The following is a 21515-nucleotide window of genomic DNA, read 5'->3' on the forward strand; positions in this document are numbered from 1 at the left end:
CCTCTCTGTCCACACCCATTCCATATCACTCTCTACCTCCCTGTCCACACCCATTCCATATCACTCTCTACCTCCCTGTCCACACCCATTCCATATCACTCTCTACCTCCCTGTCCACACCCATTCCATATCACTCTCTACCTCCCTGTCCACACCCATTCCATATCACTCTCTACCTCCCTGTCCACACCCATTCCATATCACTCTCTACCTCTCTGTCCACACCCATTCCATATCACTCTCTACCTCCCTGTCCACACCCATTCCATATCACTCTCTACCTCTCTGTCCACACCCATTCCATATCACTCTCTATCTCCCTGTCCACACCCATTCCATATCACTCTCTACCTCCCTGTCCACACCCATTCCATATCACTCTCTACCTCCCTGTCCACACCCATTCCATATCACTCTCTACCTCTCTGTCCACACCCATTCCATATCACTCTCTACCTCCCTGTCCACACCCATTCCATATCACTCTCTACCTCTCTGTCCACACCCATTCCATATCACTCTCTACCTCTCTGTCCACACCCATTCCATATCACTCTCTACCTCCCTGTCCACACCCATTCCATATCACTCTCTCTCTCATTTTTTACATTTACATTTTAGTCATTTATCCAGAGCGACTTACAGTAGTGAATGCATACATTTCATGCATTGTTTTTTTTTTGTACTGGGCCCCCGTGGGAATTGAACCCACAACCCTGGCGTTGCAACCACCATACTCTACCAACTGAGCCACTCTCTCTCTCTATTCTCTCTCTCTTCTCTCCTTCCCTGTCCACACCCATTCATCTCTCTCTCTTTTCTCTCTCTCTGTATTTTTGTTCTCTCTCTCTCTTTTCTCTCTCTCTGTCTGTTTCTTTTTTCTCTCTCTCTCTCTCTCTCTTTGTCACGCTCGTTGTAATGATTGGACCAAGGCGCAGCGTGAGTAGCGTTCCATATCTTTATTATAACGTGAAACTTCAGAAAAATACAAAAACAGTGAAGTGCAAACAGGCACCTACACAAAAACAAGATCCCACAAAACACAGTGTGGAAATGGCTGCCTAAATATGATCCCCAATCAGAGACAACGCTAAACAGCTGCCTCTGATTGGGAACCATACCAAGCACACCGACATAGAAATAAACAACATAGAACACCCCCAGTCACGCCCTGACCTACTATACCATAGAGAACCAAGGGCTCTCTATGGGCGTGACAGGGCGTGACACTCTCTCTCTCTCTCTTCAATTCGCTTTATTGGCATGATGTAACAATGTACATATTGCCAAAGCTTACTTTGGATATTTACAATATGAAAATAATAAGAATCAAAATTGTCAACGGGACAACAGTAACAACAATAACCAAGGGGCAAAATAACCATACATTGAACAATAACAATAATCATACAGTAGAGGACATGTGCAGGTTGATTGGTCTGTCAGACACTGTCCCTCAACTTATGGCAGGCAGCAATGTAGTGCGCTGCCAACCCACAGCTCTCTGTGTCCTCCCCCAACAGGACAGGTAGCCTATCCTCATCAGAGAGGTCTTTGAAACCTTTAATAAGGGTTTCAAATTTGTGGAACTGACACTCTAATTGTTTTATATTCTTGACATTTTGTCAGGAAATGCAGCTCCGTCTCAGGTTCTGCTGTTGTGCAGTGTTTGCACAGCCTTTCCTCTACAGGGAGCCAGGTTTTCCTGTGTCTACCCTTCTCAATGGCAAAGCTGTGCTCACTGAGCGTTTAGGGCCAGATAGCACTTTAGGGCCAGATAGCACTGCATTTTGGTTTGTGCTTCCCAATAAGCAATGTAGTTTTGTTTTGACTGTGTTGTAATTTGGTTTATTCTGATTGATTGGATGTTCTGGTCCTGAGGCCTCTCTCTCTATCTCTCTCTCTCTCTCTCGTTGGAGTGCATGCTGGGAGTGAGTCGTGAAGCAGGAGTGATTGTGAGAGTGACTGGAATTATTTTCACTCTATTGGGTGTATATATGTGTATATATATATATATATTGATTAGTTTAGTTGTTTTAAGGGTATCTTGTCTAAATATCACTAAGCACGTATAGGGGTGGTGGGATCGTTGAGGTTGGTTTTCGCAATGGCCACTCGCGGAAGTTAGGAGTTTGAAAAACTTAGTCGGCGACATGGAGTAAAGATTCCTGCTGCGGCCGGGTGTTCAGTGGAAGAATGTAGCTTGGCAGTGGGTGCTATCATTGGGTATGATAGTATCAAATCAGCCTCAAGGATGAATAGCGCTGTAGTGATATTCTGAGATTCCATTGAAAAGGTGAATAAGATAGTTGAGAGTGGTGTTGTGTTGCGGGAGACACAGACACCGGTATTTCCGCTTATGAATCCGGCAAAGAAAGTTATACTTTCTAACGTGCCACCATTTGTTAGAGATGAAGTGTTGGAGCGAGAGTTATCTCGTCATGGTCAAATTGTATCAACAATAAAGAAGGTTCTTTTTGGATGCAAATCTCCGTTGCTGAAACATGTCGTGTCTCATAGGAGACAAGTGCATATGATTTTAAAAAAAGGACACTGATGAACTGAATTTAGCATTCAGTTTTAAGATTGATGGATTTGATTATGTCTTCTACACTTCTACTGAATCAATGAAATGCTTTGGCTGTGGAAGAGAGGGGCATTTGGTGCGTAATTGTCCCGAGAATGAGCACGCAGAGCCCGGTAGCAGCTCTAGTGCTGGTGCAGCTAACGCACCACCGCGAAGGGATGAACATGCTAAGGGTGCAGGGGAAGGGAGAAGGTGGGCAGATGTGGTAGGAAAAGTAGGAGAGGAAGGCATTGTGGATACGAGGGCAATTGTGGTAGATCAGAACAAAGAGGGAGGGGAAACAGTTGGTGAGATTGCGACTGCCTTCGCTGAGGTGGTGCTGGAAAATGATATTGGAGGTCAAGAGGAGATTGAAATAATGGAAAAGGAAGAAAGCAGCTGTTTTCAAAGTACCGAGGAATAAGAGGAAGAATGTAAGGGGTGGGGAAGAGATTGATAAATCACTTGAAGATAAACAGGTGGTAGAGATGGTGGAGTTTTCTTCTGGGGAGGATAGTGAGAGTGGGTCATCTGACGCGTCACAACAAAATAGCGAGATAAATGGGGTGGAAGGGAGGTATGAGATTGAGAAGATACGTCAATTTCTGAAGTTTTTTTTCATCCATGAGCAGTTTTGAGATTTCTTCTTTAAACGTAAATGGGGCAAGAGACGTTAAAAAAAGAGCCATAGTGTATGAGTTAATTAGGGGAAAGGGAAGTGACATCATTTTTCTACAAGAAACGCATAGTAATTTGGAAAATGAAGTTGTGGCAACAGGAGTGGGGGGGACAGTGGTGTGTAGTCATAAAAACACAACAAGTGGGGGTGTGGCCATCTTGTTCTCAAAAGGGTTTTTGCCTTTGTCATATGAGGTTGAAAAAAGTTAGAGTAAGGTATGAAAACATCACTATGTGTCTGATAAATGTATATGCCCCAGTGGTGGCAGTTGAGAGGGTATGTTTTTTAGAGACATTATCAAATACCATTGAGAAATGTAACAATGAAGATTATTTATTTATTGCTGGGGATTTTAACTGCACAGTCAGTGATTTAGATAGAAACCACAAAGAACCTCATATAGCCTCAAGGACTTTTTTAAAACGTCTCATTGTAACAAATGAACTGTGTGATATTTGGCGGAGTCAACATGGAGGCACAAGACAGTATACCTGGGTGCATGTGAGAGAGAACACCATCTCTATTGCCAGGTTAGATAGGTTTTATTGTTTTGAGCATCAATCTCAGGTCTGTAAATCAAGTGTGATAACCCCAGTGGTATGTTATGATCATTGTTTAATAACAGAGGTGGTGTTCATTAACGATGTAAAACCTAAAAGCGCATACTGGCATTTTAATATAACTTTATTGAGTGATGCTCACTTCAGGAAATGTTTTAGTTTTTTTCTGGGAGAGGTGGAGGTCTCAAAAGGCCAGTTTTGTATCCCTTCAACAGTGGTGGGATATAGGGAAAATCCAGATTCAACAATTCTGTAAGCAATACATGAGGAATGTCACCAAGGATATCACCAGATCAATGAAAGCCCTAGAGACTGAAATAGTGGAACTCATGACGTTGGTTGAGACCACAGGAGATCGAGGCCACACTCAGGCCCTCAAGAGGAAAAAAGCTGCATTGGCAGACCTGCTGGGTATCAGAGCACAGGGGGCATTGGTGAGAAGTAAGTTTCAGGGAATCTCTGAAATGGATGCCTCATCCAAAATGTTCTTTGGTTTAGAGAAAAAGAATGGACAAAGAAAAATGATTCATTGTCTCAAATCAGCTGTTGGACAAGAGCTCACTAGACCTAGTGAAATTAGAAAGAGGGCAGTAGAGTTCTATGCTGAGCTCTACAAGAGTGAGTAGTGTGAGTCTCTCTCTCTCTTTTCTCTCTCTCCGTCTCTCTTTTCTCTCCCTCCCTGTCCACACCCATTCCATCTCTCGCTCTCTCTCTCTTCTCTCTCTCTCTTTCTCTCTCCACATGATATGCTGTCATTTAGAGACCAGCTAAATGCAACCTGTCAGATTCCTCCATTTGAAACTACTGAGCCTCCATTGGAACGAGGTGACACGTAGTGAATGGGTTATGAGCTAGAACAATCTTCTCAGGCAAATGAATAGTAAGTAGGTTGAGTTTAAACTGGACATGGAACATGAGTGGTTATTTGGGTGAACTGGCCTCAGTAGCATCCATTTCCACTTCCTTATGCACAGTGGGATAGCAGCTGGCCTGACACACACACACACAGTTATGGTGTAACGTAGCGTGGTGCTATCCCGGGCGGGCAGTCATAGTGAGAGATGTGAGGGTCTCCACAGACCAGGGATGGTTATAGCTGTCCATTAGCGGCTTCTCTGAGTCCACAGGAGAAACTGGGTCAGGACTCTCTCTCTCTCTGTGTGTGTGTGTGTGTGTGTGTGTGTGTGTGTGTGTGTGTGTGTGTGTGTGTGTGTGTGTGTGTGTGTGTGTGTGTGTGTGTGTGTGTGAGAGAACGTGTTTAATTATTCTTGTGTCCCCATATTTCACCAACTGGGAACATTTTGTTGTAGAGGGTTTAGTGTTAAACTAGTGTTAAAATCAGGTTTAGGGTCAGGGTTAGGAGCTAGGGTTAGGTTTAGGGATAAGGTCAGGTTTTTGGGTTAGGTTAGGGTTTGGGTTAAGGTTAGGGTAAGAGTACGGATTAGGGTTAGGGGTTAGGGAAAATAGGATTTTGAATGGAACTGAATTGTATGTCCCCACAAGGTTAGCTGTATAAGACTGTGTGTGTGTGTGTGTGTGTGTGTGTCTGTGTGAGAGAGAGAGTGGGTGTGAGAGAGAGAGAGAGAGAGAGAGAGAGAGAGAGAGAGAGAGAGAGAGAGAATGTGTGTGTGTGTGTGTGTGTGTGTGTGTGTGTGTGTGTGAGAGAGAGAGAGAGAGTGAGTATGTGTGTGTGTGTGTGTGTGTGTGTGTGTGTGTGTGTGTGTGTGTGTGTGTGTGTGTGTGTGTGTGTGTGTATATTAGTGCTGGGAATTGCAAGGGGGCTCACAATATAATTCTCATGATTCTGTATGTATTGCGATCCAATGTTCCAAACATATTGCTAACCATGTCTGCTGCAGAGGGACAAGGTGACAGCCATGAAAAATGAGTTTTGATTGATGTAAATTAAAGTTCTGAAGACAAATTGGCTTACGTACAGCAGACTAGCGCTAGCTAATGCTACCTATTAAAAAACAAATATATATATACTGTATACACTATATAGTATATACACAAAAGTATGTGGACACCCCTTCAAATTGGTGGATTCGGCTATTTCCGTCACACCCATTGCTGACAGGTGTATACATTCAAGCACACAGCCATGCAATCTCTATAAACAAACATTGGCATAGTGCCAACTGTAAAGTTTGGTGGAGGAGGAATAATGTTCTGGGGCTGTTATTCATGGTTCGGACTAGGCCCCTTAGTTCCAGTGAAGGGAAATGTTAACGCTACAGCATACAATGACATTGTAGACAAATCTGTGCTTCCAACTTTGTGGCAACAATTTGGGGAAGGCACTTTCCTGTTTCAGCATGACAATGCCCCTGTGCACAAAGGGAAGTCCATAAAGAAATGGTTTATCGAGATCGATGTGGAAGAACTTGACTGGCCCGCATAGAGCTCTGACCTCAACCCCATCGAACACCTTTGGGATGAATTGGAACGCCGACTGCGAGTCAGGCCAAATCGCCCAACATCAGTTGCCCGACCTCACTAATGCTCTTGTGGCTAAATGGAAGAAAGTCCCCGCAGAAATGTTCCAACATCTAGTGGAAAGGCTTCCCAGAGGAGTGGAGGCTGTTATAGCAGCAAAGGTGGGATCAACTCCATATTATTGACCATGATTTTGGAATGAGATGTTCAACGAGCAGGTGTCCACATACTTTTGGCCATGTGTGTGTGTATATATACAGTATATACTATATATAATATATATCTTTTATTACAAATCGAAACTTGGAAACAAATATCGATTTAATATCATCAAAAATAATATTGTGAATGTAACTGTATCGATTTTTACCCCCATCTCTAATGTATATAAACTCAGCAAAAAAAGAAACGGCCCTTTTTCAGGACCCTGTCTTTCAAAGATAATTCGTAAAAATCCAAATAACTTCACAGATCTTCATTGTAAAGGATTTAAACACTGTTTCCCATGCTTGTTCAATGAACCATAAACAATTAATGAACATGTACCTGTGGAACGGTCGTTAAGACACTAACAGCTTACAGACGGTAGGCAATTAAGGTCACAGTTATGAAAACTTAGGACACTAAAGAGGCCTTTCTACTCTGAAAAACACCAAGAGAAAGATGCCCAGGGTCCCTGCTCATCTGCGTGAACATGCCTTAGGCATGCTGCAAGGAGACATAAGGATTGCAGATGTGGCCAGGACAATAAATTGCAATGTCCGTACTGTGAGATGCCTAAGACAGCGCTACAGGGAGACAGGATGGACAGCTGATCGTCCTCGCAGTGGCAGACCACGTGTAACAACACCTGCACAGGATCGGTACATCCGAACATCACACCTGCGGGAACAAGTACAGGATGGCAACAACAACTGCCCGAGTTACACCAGGAACGCACAATCCCTCCATCAGTGCTCAGACTGTCCACAATAGGCTGAGAGAGGCTGGACTGAGGGCTTGTAGGCCTGTTGTAAGGCAGGTCCTCACCAGACATCACCGGCAACAACGTCGCCTATGGGCACAAACCCACCATCGCTGGACCAGACAGGACTGGCAAAAAGTGCTCTTCATTGACAAGTCGCGGTTTTGTCTCACCAGGGGTGATGGTAGGATTCGCGTTTATCGTCGAAGGAATGAGCGTTACACCAAGGCGGGATTGATTTGGAGGTGGAGGGTCCATCATGGTCTGGGGCGGTGTGTCACAGCATCATTGGACTGAGCTTGTTGTCATTGCAGGCAATCTCAACGCTGTGCGTTACAGGGAAGACATCCTCCTCCCTCATGTGGTACCCTTCCTGCAGGCTCATCCTGACATGACCCTCCAGCATGACAATGCCACCAGCCATACTGCTCGTTCTGTGCGTGATTTCCTGCAAGACAGGAATGTCAGTGTTCTGCCATGGCCAGCGAAGAGCCCGGATCTCAATCCCATTGAGCAAGTCTGGGACATGTTGAATCAGGGTGAGGGCTAGGGCCATTCCCCCCAGAAATGTCTGGGAACTTGCAGGTGCCTTGGTGGAAGAGTGGGGTAACATCTCATAGCAAGAACTGGCAAATCTGGTGCAGTCCATGAGGAGGAGATGCATTGCAGTACTTAATGCAGCTGGTGGACACACCAGATACTGACTGTTACTTTTGATTTTGACCCCCCCCCCCCCCTTTGTTTAGGGACACATTATTCAATTTCTGTTAGTCACATATCTGTGGAACTTGTTCAGTGTGTGTGTGTGTGTGTGTGTGTGTGTGTATGTGTGTGTGTGTGTGTCATCATATTAGCCCTATCCTGGTTACTCATGCCCTCCTGCATTAGCCTATCCTGGTTACTCATGCCCTCCTCCATTAGCCCTGTCCTGGTTACTCATGCCCTCCTCCATTAGCCCTGTCCTGGTTACTCATGCCCTCCTCCATTAGCCCTGTCCTGGTTACTCATGCCCTCCTCCATTAGCCCTGTCCTGGTTACTCATGCCCTCCTCCATTAGCCCTGTCCTGGTTACTCATGCCCTCCTCCATTAGCCCTGTCCTGGTTACTCATGCCCTCCTCCATTAGCCCTATCCTGGTTACTCATGCCCTCCTCCATTAGCCCTATCCTGGTTACTCATGCCCTCCTCCATTAGCCCTGTCCTGGTTACTCATGCCCTCCTCCATTAGCCCTATCCTGGTTACTCATGCCCTCCTCCATTAGCCCTATCCTGGTTACTCATGCCCTCCTCCATTAGCCCTGTCCTGGTTACTCATGCCCTCCTCCATTAGCCCTATCCTGGTTATTCATGCCCTCCTGCATTAGCCCTGTCCTGGTTACTCATGCCCTCCTCCATTAGCCCTGTCCTGGTTACTCATGCCCTCCTCCATTAGCCCTGTCCTGGTTACTCATGCCCTCCTCCATTAGCCCTATCCTGGTTACTCATGCCCTCCTCCATTAGCCCTATCCTGGTTACTCATGCCCTCCTCCTTTAGCCCTGTCCTGGTTACTCATGCCCTCCTCCATTAGCCCTATCCTGGTTACTCATGCCCTCCTCCATTAGCCCTATCCTGGTTACTCATGCCCTCCTCCATTAGCCCTATCCTGGTTACTCATGCCCTCCTCCATTAGCCCTATCCTGGTTACTCATGCCCTCCTCCATTAGCCCTATCCTGGTTACTCATGCCCTCCTCCATTAGCCCTGTCCTGGTTACTCATGCCCTCCTCCATTAGCCCTGTCCTGGTTACTCATGCCCTCCTCCATTAGCCCTGTCCTGGTTACTCATGCCCTCCTCCATTAGCCCTGTCCTGGTTACTCATGCCCTCCTCCATTAGCCCTATCCTGGTTACTCATGCCCTCCTCCATTAGCCCTATCCTGGTTACTCATGCCCTCCTCCATTAGCCCTATCCTGGTTACTCATGCCCTCCTCCATTAGCCTATCCTGGTTACTCATGCCCTCCTCCATTAGCCCTATCCTGGTTACTCATGCCCTCCTCCATTAGCCCTGTCCTGGTTACTCATGCCCTCCTCCATTAGCCCTGTCCTGGTTACTCATGCCCTCCTCCATTAGCCCTATCCTGGTTACTCATGCCCTCCTCCATTAGCCCTATCCTGGTTACTCATGCCCTCCTCCATTAGCCCTATCCTGGTTACTCATGCCCTCCTCCATTAGCCCTGTCCTGGTTACTCATGACCTCCTCCATTAGCCCTGTCCTGGTTACTCATGCCCTCCTCCATTAGCCCTGTCCTGGTTACTCATGCCCTCCTCCATTAGGCCTATCCTGGTTACTCATGCCCTCCTCCATTAGCCTATCCTGGTTACTCATGCCCTCCTCCATTAGCCCTATCCTGGTTACTCATGCCCTCCTCCATTAGCCCTATCCTGGTTACTCATGCCCTCCTCCATTAGCCTATCCTGGTTACTCATGCCCTCCTCCATTAGCCTATCCTGGTTACTCATGCCCTCCTCCATTAGCCCTATCCTGGTTCCTCATGCCCTCCTCCATTAGCCCTGTCCTGGTTACTCATGCCCTCCTCCATTAGCCCTGTCCTGGTTACTCATGCCCTCCTCCATTAGCCTATCCTGGTTACTCATGCCCTCCTCCATTAGCCCTATCCTGGTTACTCATGCCCTCCTCCATTAGCCCTATCCTGGTTACTCATGCCCTCCTCCATTAGCCCTGTCCTGGTTACTCATGCCCTCCTCCATTAGCCCTGTCCTGGTTACTCATGCCCTCCTCCATTAGCCCTATCCTGGTTACTCATGCCCTCCTCCATTAGCCCTATCCTGGTTACTCATGCCCTCCTCCATTAGCCCTGTCCTGGTTACTCATGCCCTCCTCCATTAGCCCTATCCTGGTTACTCATGCCCTCCTCCATTAGCCCTATCCTGGTTACTCATGCCCTCCTCCATTAGCCCTATCCTGGTTACTCATGCCCTCCTCCATTAGGCCTATCCTGGTTACTCATGCCCTCCTCCATTAGCCTATCCTGGTTACTCATGCCCTCCTCCATTAGCCTATCCTGGTTACTCATGCCCTCCTCCATTAGCCTATCCTGGTTACTCATGCCCTCCTCCATTAGCCCTATCCTGGTTACTCATGCCCTCCTCCATTAGCCCTGTCCTGGTTACTCATGCCCTCCTCCATTAGCCCTGTCCTGGTTACTCATGCCCTCCTCCATTAGCCTATCCTGGTTACTCATGCCCTCCTCCATTAGCCCTATCCTGGTTACTCATGCCCTCCTCCATTAGCCCTATCCTGGTTACTCATGCCCTCCTCCATTAGCCCTTTCCTGGTTACTCATGCCCTCCTCCATTAGCCCTGTCCTGGTTACTCATGCCCTCCTCCATTAGCCCTATCCTGGTTACTCATGCCCTCCTCCATTAGCCCTGTCCTGGTTACTCATGCCCTCCTCCATTAGCCCTGTCCTGGTTACTCATGCCCTCCTCCATTAGCCCTGTCCTGGTTACTCATGCCCTCCTCCATTAGCCCTGTCCTGGTTACTCATGCCCTCCTCCATTAGCTCTTGATGGAACTCTCACCTCGTCATCACTCTCCCTGTCTTTCTCTCCCTCTTTTCTCTACACGTATCAGAGTTAACACATACGTACCACTCAGGAGGTATGATTGAGTACAAGCTGAGGCAGAATTGTCTTTAGAATATCTGGGCTGGGGGACTCTGAGGGAGCTGTAAGGACAGAGGCTACACCAGGATACTGGGGAGAACATGGCATTATCACAGCCATACGCTTATACACACACACACACACACACACACACACACACACACACACACACACACACACACACACACACACATACACACACACACACACACACACACACACACAAGGATGTGCTACTGTAGGAGTGTGGCTGAATCTAAAACACAGCTTACAGCCAAGACAGTATAACCATGCACAGCTACTGAGAAGAGAACTGTTTATTGTTTCATAGCGTAATTATTCTCTGTTCTTATCACAGCATTCAGCCTGATGCATGTTGTAAGAAATGTCCTTGAGATAGAAATGAGGAAGTGTAAGAAAGCACATGCAGTGGTGCAGGGCAGTAGTATATCGCTCTGGTAAGAGCTACCAGGCTTATGCACCAGGATATGCTGACCCCGTGTGGTCAACACACAAACTACTAAAATGTGTTGTCATGCACTAATGAGGAAAATATATACATCATCCATGCATCCTCTTTCAGCATATGTCTGCTGCCTACCACGTCCTCATATAGATGTCGCCAATACATTAGGTCTAGAACAAAGTGTACTTTATATTTCCATGTACAATCGCAAGGTTTAGAAATGTATTTTACTTCTAAAACACATAGCAACACAGCCATAGATTTTAGAGTATTCAGAGAGGGAACATGGTGGAAAATAGACAACTGCCCCATGCACCCAAGCACAGAGGAGATCAGTGAGCGTGGGGAAGAGGGGGAAGAAACCATGGGAACAGGGTTTAGAGACCCAGCTACCTGTACATAGCAGACTGACAGGGACAGAGAGTACTTTGGGACTGTTGGGTTGAGCTTAGACGTAGAGGGTAGTTGACCATCAGGGTTATTGTAACAGAGGGGCAGGGTCAGAGGAAAGTTGCACATCCACTTGTTATCATTCTTCAGCTTTTGCCTTCTTATTAAAGCTTCCGTATACATTGTTATTAATGCTTAAGTATTGAAGCTGTATTAATGCACACTCAGATGCAGAATGTCTTACCCTGGTCCTCTGGGGATCCTCCTTCCTACAATCACAGTAACAATGGACATGATGGAAATGGTTAACCAATGGAACCTTTATGGGTTGAAAATATGTCTCTGTCCCAAATGGTACCCAATTCCCTTCATAGTGCACTACCCTATGGGTCCTGGTCAAAAGCAGGGCACTACCCTATGGGTCCTGGTCAAAAGCAGGGCACTACCCTATGGGTCCTGGTCAAAAGCAGGGCACTACCCTATGGGTCCTGGTCAAAAGCAGGGCACTACCCTATGGGTCCTGGTCAAAAGGAGTGCACTACCCTATGGGTCCTGGTCAAAAGCAGGGCACTACCCTATGGGTCCTGGTCAAAAGCAGGGCATTACCCTATGGGTCCTGGTCAAAAGGAGTGCACTACCCTATGGGTCCTGGTCAAAAGGAGTGCACTACCCTATGGGTCCTGGTCAAAAGCAGGGCACTACCCTATGGGTCCTGGTCAAAAGCAGGGCATTACCCTATGGGTCCTGGTCAAAAGGAGTGCACTATATAGGGAATAGGGTGACATTTGGTATGCATCCTATTCCTGACACTGAATGATTGGTTAGAAGCAACTTCATCCTACAGTTCTGTATTTGAGGGTAAATGTGTCCATACCTTAGGTTTCTCATCCAAAATCTGCTGTCTGATGTCCTTGTGCTTCTCCAGTAGTCTCTCCATTCTCTTACTCTGAGCATCCTCCAACTACACAGACAGAGACAGGGGTAGGTGAGAGTAAGGTGTAGCCACATAACAAACACAAACAAATCCACACGCCGGCATGGACACACGCACACACTTACCCGTTTGATATACTGCACCACCTCATTGACAAATGACCTGTTGATTTCCAGCTTCTCTCTGTAAACATATACAGATGTTCAGCTCTAACCTCTCTGTAAGAATCCTCAAATGTAAACTTTACTTTAACAGTCAACAATCCTGATGTTCCTGCTTCCAATCTAGCTCAAAGGACCATATAAAAGTTGGTAGGTCTGCCTGATTACCTATGACACTTACAAGCATAAAGTCTTTCTGTAAAAAATTACGGAATATTTGTATTAAATTGTTCCTGTCGTGATCATTAGCTTGATCAGTCAGTCAGGCATGAATCTTTATCGCCATCAGGTGGCCTTAAGGAGCATGAACACGTATGTATTAGGAGGTCTCTTCTCCAACCCCATGTACTTACTCCTCTGTCACGTTCTTGTTGTTGGCCTTTGCTTCATTAATCTTCTCCTGTCTTTTCTTGTCCATCTTCTTCTTCATGTCTTTCTTTTCCCTGTGGAGAAATAGGAGGACAGTGAAACAAATGGCCCATGAAATACATGAGCTTCTTGTGTGTGTGTGTGTGTGTGTGTGTGTGTGTGTGTGTGTGTGTGTGTGTGTGTGTGTGTGTGTGTGTGTGTGTGTGTGTGTGTGTGTGTGTGTGTGTGTGTGTGCACTTTTTTACTTGTCACAGATGTCTCTGATCTTCTTCAGCTGGGCACTCTGACACTCCTCGGCTATGGTTGTCAACTTCTCCAACAGCTAGAGATCCACAGGAAAAAGAACACTGGTTATCCTACAGTTTGTCTTCCTCGTAGCATATGATAGCTGACTCATGCTTTCTGTTTAACTCAGGCATGACTTATCTGTTGACATTGGAGAATATAATTGGTCTGTCAGTATGGTTCTATTCATCATGGATAAACTCTGACACCTCATCCACACAAACTGTACACAGATCAGTTACTACACTCAGTCTTTCCACCTCACAAAGCAGTAGAGGAGCACTGGGAAATCTTTATACTGATCTAAGGTCAGCACAACAGGGTGATTTTGGCCATAAAGCCCAGAGGGAGCCCAGTCATTAAACACAAGCCAATGCGAGCGTTATACTGAGTTGAGGGTTAATGCTGATTCAACGCAAATAATACATCTACTGTATGTAGTTAGGTAAGTTGGTCTCTAGTATATCTCTGGTTGAGGATATGGTTAGGTGTGTGCGTTCGTGCGTGCGTGCGCATGCGCGCCTGTACCGTTTTATTGTGTTCTTTCTTCTGGTACTTCTCACTGTAATACTGCTCCTGTCTCAGTGTGAGTAGCTGTTGTTGCTGCTTCTCCTTCAGCTCAGACAGTCTCTGACTGGACTCCTGGTCCAACACACACAGCTCCTGCTCCAGGGTCGACAGGGACTGTTCCGACCTGCTAAACACACACGTAAGGGTTGGTAATGTTCTTTAGTTGTGCCGTGATTGGGTAATGTTCCTATAGTTACACTGTGATTGGCTCAGTATTCTGTCACTCATGGGGACACTACGTCACCTCCAAATCTAAGGGTAGAGCTAGAAAATTCAAGTCCCTTGGGGGCTGCCATAGAGTTACATTAGAAGTGCCCATCCAAGAAAGTTCAAGGTTATTGGCCACAGATAAAATGACGTCTAATCACGTTATATCTACAGTAGCTTTGATTGGACTTATGTCCAATCAACATCATACTTTCAAAATCTTATCTGCAAGCTAGCAGTCATCATCATGAATCAAGTCGACAGTCTACTGGCAAATCCTTTTTAAATTAAGAGAAATTATAGATAAAACGTATCGGTGCTCATCGGCCATTGGACATTAACATTACACAACAAGCTGGAAATCACAAATTCAACAATGAGTGGTTTGGAAGGAATTACTGGCTAACTGCAAACATTTCTAGAGCTCCGACCTGAAGATCACTGACGTCATCTTGACTTAATCTTTTTTTCCCCTAGTTGTCTTGAAAGCACCATAAATCCAGAGAATGCCAGACTTTGATGATAAAGTTTGATGACAAAATTTGCACACGATGGACCGCCGCGCCGCCTTCCTGTTCAAGTGAGCACAGCACAACAAGGTGAGTCCAAAAATGTATTGTATGCTGCTGCATAAATTATGTAATTTTATTTTTTTAAATTTTATTTCACCTTTATTTAACCAGGTAGGCCAGTTGAGAAAAAGTTCACATTTACAACTGCGACCTGGCCAAGATTAAGCAAATCAGTGCGACACAAACAGCAATACAGAGTTACACATGGAATAAACAAACGTACAGTCAATAACTCAATAGAAAAAATCTATATACAGTGTGTGCAAATGAGGTAAGATTAGGGAGGTAATGCAATCAATAGGCCGTAGTGGCGAAGTAATTACAATTTAACAATTAAACACTGGAGTGATAGATGAGCAGAAGATGAATGTGCAAGTGGAGATACTGGGGTGCAAAGGAGAGAAAAAAATAATAATAATAACAATATGGGGATGAGGTAGTTGGATGGGCTATTTACAGATGGGCTACGTACAGGTGCAGTGATATGTGAGCTGCTCTGACAGCTGATGCTTAACTTCTATGGGCTAGGTGGGCGGGACACAGCCAGTGAAATATCAGGGCGGCAAATTCAAAAACAACAAAATGTCATAATTCAACTTTCTCAAAAGTACAACTATTTTACACCATTTTAAAGATAAACGTCTCGTTAATTTAACCTCTACGGGCCACGGGGGCAGTATTGAGAATTTTGAAAGAAATATGTGCCCATTTTTAACTGCCTCCTACACCAACTCAGAAGCTAGGATATGCATATTATTAACACATTCGGATAGAAAACACTCTGAATTTTCTAAAACAGTTTGAATGGTGTCTGTAAGTATAACAAAACTCATATTGCAGGCAAAAACCTGTGAAAAATAGATTAAAAAAAATGAGAATTTTGTGACTGTACTATTTAGTGTCATTGTTTTAAAGATACCACAGTGAGAAAGGATTCAGTTCGCAACTCCTACTGCTTCCACTAGATGTCAACGATCTTTAGAAAGTTGTTGGAAGCATCTGTCATGAATACAGACCGAATTAGAAAGCTTACAAGTTGACACGTCATCACTTCATTTTTTGCGCCTGCGCATGAATCTGAGAAGAGTGCCTTTGTCATTATCGTTTATTCTAGACACTTGATAGGTTGTGTGAAAATATTACTGATGTTTACTGATGTTTCACGTTAAAAATGGAACAAAAGATTAGTGCTAAACAACGTTTGACATGTTTAAACAAACGTAAATAGATTATTTACTAGGTTTTCTTTAGCTTTTCGACGTGACTTTACACTGCCCACCTCATTTTGTGGGAGCCTACTGAACGCTAACTATTTGGACATAAATTATGAACTTTGTCAAAAGAAACCACATTTGTTCTGGACCTGGGATCTCTGGCAGCGCCTTCTGATGGAGATAATCAAAGGTAAGGGGATATTTAGAATGTTATTATCGATATTAGATGATGCTAATGCTAACGGTATAGCTTAGCTTAGCTTAGCATATAGCTTATTGTTGTTAGCATAGTACCCAGTTTATGCAAAATGTGATTTCCCAGTAAAGTTATTTTGAGATCTGGCCATTCGGTAGCAATTACGAGATGATAATATATTATTCTTTGAATGACAATATTATAATTTACCAATGTTTTCGAATAGTAATTCCGTGATTTGTAATGCTGGATTCACTGGGTGCATTCGAGCCGAAAAAAATTCTGAATTTCACCGCGACTGTAAATGCTGTTTTTGGATATAAATATGAACTTGATGGAACTAAAAATGCATGTATTGTATAACATAATGTCCTATGAGTGTCATCTGATGCAGATTGTCAAAGGTAAGTGCATAATTCTAGCTAGTTTTCTGTCTGTTGATGCCCTTCTTTGAATTGGCTAAACATTACACGCAGCTATTGTCAATGTACTCTCCTCACATAACCTAACTTTATGCATTCTCCGTAATGCCTCTGAAAATCGGACAGCGTGGTTAGATTTAGGAGATATATCTTTCAAATGGAGGAAAATAGTTGATTATTTGATTTTTTGAAATGATTACTCTTGCAGTTTTGAATTCCCCGCCATGGTCACATGACAATGAATCCCAATACCGGGATAAGATCGGGATAAGATCCTCAACAGGCTAACCAAATTGTCCGATTTCAAAAAGGCTTTACAGCGAAAGCAAAACATTAGATTATGTTAGGAGAGTACATAGACACAAATAATCACACAGCCATTTTCCAAGCAAGGATATGTGTCTATAAAACCCAAAACACAGCTAAATGAAGCACCAGCCTTTGACGATCTTCATCACATGACACTCCTAGGACATTATGTTACAAAATACATGTATGTTTTGTTCGATAAAGTTCATATTTATATCCAAAAACAGCATTTTACATTGGCACGTGATGTTCAGAAAATGTATTCCCACCGAAACGTCCGGTGAATGTGCACATCAATTTACAAAAATACTCATCATAAATGTTGACAAAATATATAACAATTATTTTAAGAATTATAGATAGACTACCCCTGGATGCAACCGCTGTGTCAGATTTTAAAATAGCTTTACGGAGAAAGCACATTTTTCAATATTCTGAGTACATAGCTCAGATAATTATTAACTGGTAATACAGATCACTTATCCAAAGGTATAACGCGCGAGCGTGGAACGAGAGACGAAAAGTCAAAATGTTCCATTACCATACTTAGAAGCGTGTCAAACGCTGTTTAAAATCAATCTTTATGGTATATTTAACGTAAAATTGCGATAATATTCCAACCGGACAATAGCATATTCATTCAAGAAGAAAAAGAAGGAACGGCGTGCTCGCGTGACCGCGCATATCCAATCCCTTTGTTGCCAGGCAGACCACTCAGTAACTGAGCTCCTATTATCTGCCCAGTAACAGGAGAATGCTCAAACCACTTTCTGAAGGCTTTAGACAGCCAATGGAAGCCTTGGGAAGTGCAACGTCACCCCACAGACACTGTAGCTTCGATAGAGAATCAAAAGAAGAAAGACAATTCTCAGACTTTTCACTTCCTGCTTGGATTTTTCTCAGGTTTTTGCCTGCCATATGAGTTCTGTTATACTCACAGACACCATTCAAACAGTTTTAGAAACTTCAGAGTGTTTTCTATCCAAATCTACTAATGATATGCATATTCTAGTTTCTGGGCCAGAGTAGTAACCTGTTTAAATTGGGTACGTTTTTCATCCGGCCGTGAAAATACTGCCCCCTAGCCCAGACAGGTTGAAGCTAGTGAGGGAGATATTAGTCTCAAGCTTCAGTGATTTTCGCAAATTCGTCACGGTCATTGGCAGCAGAGAACTGGAAGGAAAGGTGGCCAAATGAGGAATAGGCTTTGGGGGCGACCAGTGAAATATACCTGCTGGAGCGCGTGCTATGGGTGGGTGCTGCAATGGTGACCAGTGAGCTGAGATAAGGCGGGGCTTAACCTAGCAAAGACTTATAGATGACCTGGAGCCAGTGGGTTTGGTGAGGAATATGAAGCGAGGGCCAACCAACGAGAGCTTACAAGTCGCTGTGGTGGGTAGTATATGGGGCTTTGGTGACAAAACGGATGGCACTGTGATAGACTGCATCCAATTTGCTGAGTAGAATGTTGGAGGTTATTTTATAAATGACATCACCGAAGTCAAGGATCGGTAGGATAGTCAGTTTTACGAGGGTATGTTTGGCAGCATGAGCGAAGGATGCTTTGTTGCGAAATAGGAAGCTGATTCTAGATTACATTTTTGATTGGAAATGCTTAATGTGAGTCTGTAAGGAGAGTTTACAGTCTAACCAGACACCTAGGTATTTGTGATTATCCACATATTATAAGTCAGAACTGTCCAGAGTAGTGATGCTGGACAGGCGGGCAGGTGCGGGCAGCGATCGGTTGAAGAGCATGCATTTGGTTTGACTTGCATTTAAGAGCAGTTGGAGGCCACGGAAGGAGAGTTGTACGGCATTGAAGCTCATCTGGAGGTTAGTTAACACAGTGTCCAAAGAAGGGCCAGTATACAGAATGTTGTCCTCTGCGTAGAGGTGGATCAGAGAATCACCAGCAGCAAGAGTGACATCATTGATGTATACAGAGAAAAGAGTCGGCCCGAGAATTGAACCCTGTGGCACCCCCATTGAGACTTCCAGAGGTCCGGACAACAGGCCCTCCGATTTGACACAGTGAACTATATCTGAGAAGTAGTTGGTGAACTAGGCGAGGCAGTCATTTGAGTAACCAAGGCTGTTGAGTCTGCTGATAAGAATGTGATGATTGACAGAGTCGAAAGCCTTGGCCAGGTCGATGAATACGGCTGCACAGTATTGTCTTTTATCGATGGTGGTTATGATATCGTTTAGGACCTTGAGCGTGGCTGAGGTGCACCCATGACCGGCTCGGAAACCAGATTGCATAGCGGAGAAGGTACGGTGGGACTCGAAATGTTCGGTGATCTGTTAGTTAACTTGGCGTTTGAAGACCTAAGAAAGGCAGCATAGGATAGATATAGGTCTGTAACAGTTTGGGTCTAGAGTGTCTCCCCCTTTGAAGAGGGGGATGACCGCGGCAGCTTTCCAATCTTTGGGGATCTCAGACGATACGAAAGAGAGGTTGAACAGGCTAGTAATAGGGGTTGCAACAATTGAGGCAGATAATTTTAGAAAGAGAGGGTCCAGCTTGTCTAGCCCAGCTGATTTGTAGGGGTCCAGATTTTGCAACTCTTTCAGAACATCAGCTATCTGGATTTGGGTGAAGGAGAAATGGGGGAGGTTTGGGCAAGTTGCTGTGGGGGGGTGCAGGGCTGTTGACCGGGATAGGGGTAGCCAGGTGGAAAGCATGGCCAGACGTAGAAAAATGCTTATTGAAATTCTAAATTATCGTGGATTTATCGGTGGTGACAGTGTTTCCTAGCCTCAGTGCAGTGGGCAGCTGGGAGGAGGTGCTCTTATTCTCCATGGACTTTACAGTGTCCCAGAACTTTTTGGAGTTTGTGCTACAGAACGCAAATTTCTGTTTGAAAAAGCTAGCCTTTGCTTTTTTAACTGCCTGTGTATATTGGTTCCTAACTTCCCTGAAAAGTTGCATATCGCGGGGGCTATTCGAAGCAGTACGCCACAGGATGTTGTTGTGCTGGTCAAGGGCAGTCAGGTCTGGAGTGAACCAAGGGCTATATCTGTTCCTGGTTCTACATTTTGTGAATGGGGCATGCTTATTTAAGATGGTGAGGAAAGCACTTTTAAAGAATAACAAGGCATCCTCTACTGATGGAATGAGGTCAATATCCTTCCAGGATACCCGGGCCAGGTCGATTAGAAAAGCCTGCTCGCTGAAGTGTTTTAGGGAGCGTTTGACAGTGATGAGGAGACCCATTACGGATGCAGGCAATGATCACTGAGATCCTGTTTGCAGACAGCAGAGGTGTATTTAGAGGGCAGGTTGGGCAGGATGATATCTATGACGGTGCCTGTGTTTAAAGATTTGGGGTTGTACCTGGTAGGTTCATTGATATTTTGTGTGAGATTGAGGGCATCTAGCTTAGATTGTAGGACGGCCAGGGTGTTAAGCATGTCCCAGTTTAGGTCACCTAACAGTACAAGCTCTGAAGATAGATGGGGGGCAATCAATTCACATATGGTGTCCAGGGCACAGCTGGGGGCAGAAGGTGGTCTTTAACTTTTTGGGATAGGGGGCAGTATTCGTAGGTTTGGATGACTGAGGTGCCCAAAGTAAACTGCCTGTTACTCAGGCCCACAAGCTAGGATATGCATATGCATGGTAGTATTGGATAGAAAACACTAAGGTTTCTAAAACTGTTAAAATAATGTCTGTGAGTATAACAGAACTGATTTGGCAGGCAAAACCCAGAGGACAATGCATCCAGGACATTTTTTGAGGTCATTGGACTTTCCAAATGTTTTCTATGGGAAAGACTTATTATTAGGACCCAAATTGCAGTTCCTATGGCTTCCACTAGATGTCAACAGTCTTTAGAAATTGTTCGATGTTTTCTTTTTTTTTTAAATGAAGAAGTATTCATATTCTTTCTAAATGTCACTCAGAAGGTCTCTAGTCTTTTGGTGCGCGTGAATGAGTGCGCGCTCCTCGTTGTTTTTCTCCGTATTGAAAACAGTTTATTCCGTCTTAAATTTGATCGATTATTTACATATTAGGGTACCTGAGGTTGGATTAGAAACATTGTTTGAAATGTTTGGACCAAGTTTACAGGTTACTTTTTACATTCCTTTGTAGGCATATTGGGCGAGTTGGAACAGGTGTATTTCTGAATCAAACGCACCAAATAAACTGACATTTTTAGGATATAAAGAAGGACTTTATCGAACAAAACGACCATTCATTGTGTAACTGGGATCTTTGGGATTGCAAAAAGATGAAGATCTTCAAAGGTAAGTAATTTATTTTATCGCTATTTCTGACTTTCGTGAGGCATCTGCTTGGTTGTAAAATGTTTATGACGCGTACATGGTTATTTATCTCCAGTATTGAATATACTATTTTCCGTCTTAAATTTGATCGTTTATTTACATATTAGAGTAACTGAGGATTGATTAGGAACGTTGTTTGACATGTTTGGACCAAGTTTATTGGTAACGTTTGGGATTCATTTTGTATGCATTTTGAATGAGGGGAAACAGGTGGATTATTGAATGAAGCGCGCCAAATAACGTACTTTTTTG

At 44.4% G+C, this 21515-nt stretch overlaps 1 protein-coding gene across 1 annotated transcript in view; it reads right to left on the reverse strand.

The window, feature by feature from the left end:
- LOC115199598 (1-phosphatidylinositol 4,5-bisphosphate phosphodiesterase beta-1-like) overlaps positions 1 to 21515 on the reverse strand; it is a gene marked incomplete at its 5' end in the record, with an annotated part of 78837 nt that overhangs the window by 12535 nt on the left and 44787 nt on the right. Inside the window, 5 exons of the mRNA XM_029762299.1 lie at positions 12606 to 12692; positions 12791 to 12848; positions 13180 to 13269; positions 13441 to 13517; positions 14009 to 14177. Of these exons, the coding sequence (XP_029618159.1) occupies positions 12606 to 12692; positions 12791 to 12848; positions 13180 to 13269; positions 13441 to 13517; positions 14009 to 14177 (481 nt within the window). The remainder of the gene's footprint in view (positions 1 to 12605; positions 12693 to 12790; positions 12849 to 13179; positions 13270 to 13440; positions 13518 to 14008; positions 14178 to 21515) is intronic.

Source organism: Salmo trutta, chromosome 1 (genome assembly GCF_901001165.1).
Source record: "Salmo trutta chromosome 1, fSalTru1.1, whole genome shotgun sequence".
Taxonomy (NCBI): Eukaryota; Metazoa; Chordata; class Actinopteri; order Salmoniformes; family Salmonidae; genus Salmo; species Salmo trutta.